We start from the raw sequence: 6,489 nt of genomic DNA, 5'->3' as shown, positions 1-6,489 counted from the left end.
AGCTAACCAACTGATTTTTTAGCCATATGCCAGTACCATCTTCTGAATGAATTTTCATTCAGAATGACAAAAGCTGACCTTAAGCCTTAGCACCTCAAGCAATTTAAGTGCCACAATGTTCAACTTAAAGTTTTGTGTTATCATATTAAGTGGTCAAAAGTATCTTTTTACATGGCAAAATTAACAAATTGCACCGTACTTTTAGATAGATGATAGTAGGTAGCATTGGGACATACCAGTACAGACACAACTGTTCACCACTGAGACCATTCTTAGCTTCTACTGAAACTCTCTCTCTCTATATATATATGAAATATGTGCAACCCCGTTATTTCCATTATAATATTAAATATGAAAGAACAATAAAAGATGCAACAAGGCTTTCACTGAAGAATCACAAAGGAAAGTTATAAGCTCTTGTGAAAAAAAAAACACCTTAAACCATTTCATGTAGGCCAGGTACAACCTGCTTCCTCTCCCTGACCAGCGCTCTGAAGCAAAGCAGAGGAAGATTTCAGCTTCTCCAAACCTTTGGTAAGTTCATGCCTTGATACCGAAGTTCGAGCACTTGATGGAGCCTCTTGCAATGTCAATCTCAATCAGGCTGTCCTCCTCGCTGATATCTGACAAGATGTCGATGAAGTCTCTCTTGTCAAGCACCAAATCCGGCAAAAACTCGGCGAGGAGGTCCTTCTCCTCGTGTGCGCATTGCTCACCTTGCCCCACGCCCACATAGTGCCCATCAACAAGGGAGATCTCAATGAGGCTCTCGTCGTCGTCGTCTGACATCAAGTCCTCCTCGGTGTGCTCTTCGTCATTCGCCGTGCAATCTGAAGAATCCGATAGGCTTCCCGTCAAATACTCTGGCGCATCATCAGGCACCTCATCTTGTGACACAATGTTCTTCTCCTGATGCACAGCCTCCTCCATGGAAGGAGGAGTCTGACCTTTGTGGGTGTTGGCTTTGAGCAGCTGTCTGATGTTGGAGAAGAGCAAGGAGATGAGAAGCACCAGCAATGCGAGCGAGGACGATGCCAAGAACAAAGAAGAGGAGGAGGAAGAAGAAGAATACATACTGTAAAGGCTACATGAAATGAGTATGAGTGTGAGTTGTATGGCCATTTGGGAGCTGGGAGGCATCAAGAAATTGCTCACAGGAGAATGGGCTTTAGTGGAAGAAATGATGCAGTGATGCTAAAGGAGAAAGAAGCCATGATGAAGCAAGCATGAAAGAGGCAAGCTAGCCCTGCTCCTCCCTCCCTCACCTCCTTTACAATAAAACCTGCACAAGGAAAGAAAACAAAGGTCGTGTGTTTCTCTATCAAATGGATTTTTGAATTGACACAAAGAGGAGAAGGAGAGAGAAGAAGGGATCACCATGGAGAATGCATCTGCAGCACAATTTTATCTGAAATTGATGGATGGATGCAAAGGTAACTGCAGCAGTGAATGCTTAGAAAAACTGAAGCTTTTTGGTGAATTGTTACCAGTGCCCACCACCCCCGTCCTTTATAGCACTAGGTTAACAAGGTAACTGCTGTCTTTGCATCATGGCCAGAGTTGTTAAGCCCTTCATGACACCAATATTTAAGGTGTGGTCCATTGCAGTCTGCCTATGGGATGACAACATGTAAGGCAGGGTTCTTGGGCTCCAATGAACTTAGGGGTAAGAGGGTGTCATGTGCACTGGGTTAAATTAAAAGTTTACCACATGGGCCTCACATACTCATCTCATCCAGTCACTCTTGTTCTTACCCTTATCAAAAGCAGGATTTTACTTTGTTCATGAAAGGTGAAACTGCAATGAATTTTCTCCCATTTTGCAGCATTCTTTCCCTCTGCAGTGGGAGGCACCCAATGTTCATGATTTGCCCCATCCTTCCTTTTTCTGAAACAACATTCTTTTTTCTGAAAAACTATGAGTACAGTAACCTGCCACTTTCTAACACTAATATTTTTTTAGTGAGTTATTACCGCACATAATTTTTTGCCGACAGAGCTGGATGTCTTGATATTGCAGTATGGTCAAGTGTAGACAAGAACATGTAGAAGAGTAGTTATCCATCTATTCTCTAACAGTACTGATCTTTGGAGTAATCAATTGGTGCACGGGATCAAATGTTCACAGTCCATGAATTGTAAACTTGGAATCCTATGATGATCAGAAACAAAACTCTGCCCCTCCTTGAGCTGCATGAGCCATTGGTACTAGGCCTGCGGATGAGGCAAAGAAACAAGCTTAGCCAACACATCAATGCACCTGGGTCAAATAGATTTACTTTGGAATGCTCTTCCTAAATAACCTCAATAAAATACTTTTTTTACTGAATCCCTAGAAGTATTATATCTACAGTGGCAGAGAGGAGGCTTGCAAAGTAGCATATCAGACAAGTATGTAAGTTAAAATAGCCACCGACAGTACAATCTTTGAACTAAACACTTGGCATCCAGTAGTTTCCCCAGGCCCAGGCTACTCTAAAAGCCTATTTGTTTTTTAATCAGATCTCTAAAAAGACGATTTGTTACCAGGATGAGTGTACAGCTAGGAACAATAAGATACAACAAATGACCTATGCTATTCTATTTTATGCGATAGTACCTAACAAGATACAATGTAGCCTTTACGCACTTTGAACAATATATACTACTAGCTAGTATTTGCTAGTGCCTCCAGCAACTTGGTTCTTTTCTGTTCTACACTATAGGAAAGCAGATGCGGTACATTGCGAAACATTAATTTGAAATTTTCCTTTACTATATTTGATTTGAGTAATGTAGGATATTAAGTAAATTGGAAATGTCAAACCACCGAAATGCAAGAACTGTGTGTGCGACTACAAGTCTACCTGTTTGTCTACCAATCAGCTCCTTGCTTCTTGCTCGTATACAAGAAGCCACAAAAGTACGGAATAGTGAAACTCATGGAAGCAATGTTCAATACTATATCTGAAGAGAAATTAATTGTTTTGCTAATCATAATCATAATCATAACCACTGAAAATTTGACAGAGGAATGTATCCTTTGAATCTCTTATGCACACGCAGATACGAATTTGTGATCAGTTGCTAATGTTCATGTTCATTATTGAACTTGCCAAGACCATGCTTAGATAATCAATTAAAGTCTACTGTGGCATTAGTACTCTCTAATAACCAATAGCCTTCTATCCACATATATATATGAACTAAATGAACCATTTCTTTCCAGTATTAGGTGACAATGGGTAGCTGGAAGCATGATGCATCAAAAGCCAACAACCATGAAAGTAAGGTCATACAAGCTCTCATGATTACTGAACCTTCTGTAGACAACAAAAGGAATTTATTTTCTCTCACTAATACTTGGCCTTCTGTACTAATAGAAAGGGACATCTCATAGAGGGATCTATCATTTCGCGGTCCACAAACTCGAGCGAAAGGCGCAGAGCCACAAATCTCGATGAATAAACCAATCATTTCCACAGTGCATAAGCACACAAGGCATAATCCCAGTGCCTAGCTGCTGATCCTATCTTCTTGTTCTTTCCACATATGTGAGTCCTTCTTTGAACAATGTGTGGGTCCCGAAATTAATAGGCTTTTCAGACAAATTCTTGAAGTGGACATCTTGATATTTTCTAGACTTGATTCATCCTTGTTTGTTGCTGATAGTCTGCCTTCTGGTGCTCAAATTGGGCTGTCTTGACTTGTTTCATCCCACTGTTGTAGGTACTGTCTTTTAGTGCTGCAATTATGATGTATAGATTTGATTCAGCGCTGCTATCTTCGGTCTTGTCTCTTCAGTACTCAAATTACATTGTTTATCATCTCTATCAAGTGACGTGGGGGTATTTGACAGTAGAAACCAGACAAAAGCAAAAGCATATGTACACCCGCTATCATAGCCCTCCAAAGTGCCTCTAGATTTGTGAAGGGATATGTAACAATGACTGGAATTTTGGCCCCTTTTCGGAACGTTTAATAATCTTTCCCCTGATTTCTTGCTGCGTTCGAGATGGTCCCTTAGAGGGAATGGCGGTTTAAAATTTAAAATCTATTTGAGAAGCAGAGATAAACAAATCTTGAGCAATATTTGGATGGCTCGGAGCCTGGGATACCTAGTTTTCTGTCCATACAAGGAGAAAAGTCACTCCATAGAAACCACAAGCGTTTTTGTTCTAACAACCGCATGACAGAAACGGTGGGTTTCAAATTTCAGTAGTATGATGTGGCTTGCTCGGCTGAATTTTTTCAGCTTCTCTGAATATTATTGACATGATGTCGTACATGTTGATGCAGAAACAGATTTAGGTTCACATTCAAAAGCTATAGCAGATAAGTGCTGCGTGCTTTTGCAAAAGCAGAATTGGGCATAGCTCAGCTGGTTAGAGTCTTTGTGGTGGAACCTATCCACTTAGGTTTGAGTCTCAAACTCTGTACGAGTGCTCACATTTATAAAATGGTTGTATATATCCTTGACCTCCTATTGGTATAGAGGCCAAAAGTTGTACTTCCTTCATAAACGCAATTGGCATGGGAGTATAAATTGTTGCTTATGTAATCAAAATAAAAGCATACAACACCCGTTTGTTTATTGTCATTATGCTAGGTCGGTTTGACGCATTGTTAAGATTGCCTTTGGCATAAACACACCTAGGAATACCTCTCACATGATGGGAGATTGGCTAGGGGGTGCTGGTCTTAAACATAAGAAGAAAATCTTTGTGGGTGTATATGTGCTTTTTTGGGATATAAGTCTATGTCGCAATGATATTAATTTTGATAAAAAGAGAATCTCATCTCTTATGCAGGCATTTTTCATGGGACTGGCTACGACATTGGGTGTTACTGCAGAAGGAAGAAGAGAGGAAAGATGTGAGCAAGGTGTGCCAATCCTTGGATGTTGTGGTCATGGAGGTATTAGTCAAGAATGGATGGCGATTTAATAACATGCTATGTGGTGGATGATGCAAGCATCGTTTAGCGTATTAATCATTGTTCCCTATTCAGAACTTGCAGGTTATTGCTGAGATAGTGTATTAATGAACTAGGCCATATGCACCAAGTTTTGCAGAGGCTGGAACTTTTGCTTTATCTAAAAAGACGATTTTAGATAGTTTATTTTATTATATTTTCTCTTTGATAACTACTCATTGTGATATCTGGAAGAATAAATAACTCAAGGCAGCTGGTCTTCCTTTGTAAGATGGGAATGTTGGCATTGTGCTTTTGCACTATAACAAACATCACATGACATAAAAGTTAGTATAACAATTGAAACTTTCGAGATTGGTCTAAGGATAGACCAATACTTATGCTATATATTGAGCCAAGAATCAATCTTAATATATAGGGACTTCATAGATCATAACAAAATACAATGTCACAACTTAACGTGAATATTCATTATTGCAGAGGGGGGCCTTCGAGGGTCAAAAAGCAAATAAACTCCGCAACTAGCGTAGACTTCTTATTCCACATCTCTCACATGCAGTCAATGTAGTACCCTACCTCAGAATCCTCCATCATTAGAGTAATCCTCATAATCTTCTCTGACTGAGTATTATGGTTATAGCAAGTGTGAATATTTCTTGTACTCTGCAAGTTGTGGCAAAAGAATGAAATAGAGGCATTAACAATAATAAGACTTACATAGGCTTATTTGTATAAAGTAATAATTCAATAAAACATTTAATAAAAGTGAAAGTAAATAACTAAGTAAAAGCCACCTCAAGAGTTAACCTTTGACATAAACCACCTCACTAAAACATTTTTCTAATTATTATTCATCTTTATCACTAAAACATTATTAAAAACATTTTTAAAACCTTTATTTAATTTATTAATAAATTTTAGAAATTTTCTATTAAAGAAAACACTATTTTTAGATTTTTCGGATTTCAGGAATTGTTTTTCTAAAGGAAAATGACTTTATTGCGCAAGGCTGACGTCACTATGCTGATAGGTTTTGCTGACTTGGCCGAGGTTGCTAACTAGGCGTGCCACGTCGAACAAAAACTGCAAACGTGGCTTGCTTGCATGGCAATGCTGACTCGGATCAGACGGATGAGATCAATTGAGAGAACTGGTATCTTACCTTCTAATCCGGACCGGATGGAGGCGATCGGACGATGGCCAGTCTCCTTGGTTGATCCCCGGCGTAGCTTGAATACGACGTCTTCCCACGGTGGAGAGTCACTGTAGAAGAGCGGAACAGCGCCGCGTGACTCGGATGTCGACGGTGAGCGGTAGAAAAGCATTATGGGGCCTCAGCGAACTCATTTGATGGGCGTGTGGACGTCAGGGAGGTGTGCAGGGGCTCAGCAACGGTGGCTGGAGCTTGGAGAGGGAGCTCCCGGGCGTCGCTTGCGCTCGGAAAAGCTAGGGAAACAACGTGGGGACTCGTGTGGTGCTCAAGGAGGTCTTGAGGGGAGGTTTTATAGGCCGGGGAGTGCGAATCCAAGTTGGGCTAGGGTTCAAGGCCGATGGTAATCGAGCTACCGGTTTCCA

The 6,489-nt window shown here is 40.5% G+C and overlaps 1 protein-coding gene across 1 annotated transcript; it reads right to left on the bottom strand.

Moving 5' to 3' along the window:
- Nucleotides 1–208: 208 nt before the first annotated feature.
- Nucleotides 209–1,566, bottom strand: LOC133906343 (uncharacterized). The gene is made up of 2 exons (XM_062348216.1): nt 1,378–1,566; nt 209–1,282 (listed from the first exon to the last, which is right to left on the bottom strand). Exon 2 carries the CDS (start codon nt 1,138–1,140, stop codon nt 541–543), a length of 600 nt encoding a protein of 199 aa, XP_062204200.1. The 5' UTR covers nt 1,141–1,282; nt 1,378–1,566; the 3' UTR covers nt 209–540.
- Between the last annotated feature and the right edge of the window lie 4,923 nt (nt 1,567–6,489).

Source organism: Phragmites australis, chromosome 23, assembly GCF_958298935.1.
Source record: "Phragmites australis chromosome 23, lpPhrAust1.1, whole genome shotgun sequence".
Taxonomy (NCBI): Eukaryota; Viridiplantae; Streptophyta; class Magnoliopsida; order Poales; family Poaceae; genus Phragmites; species Phragmites australis.
This window is presented reverse-complemented; position numbering and strand designations above follow the sequence as displayed.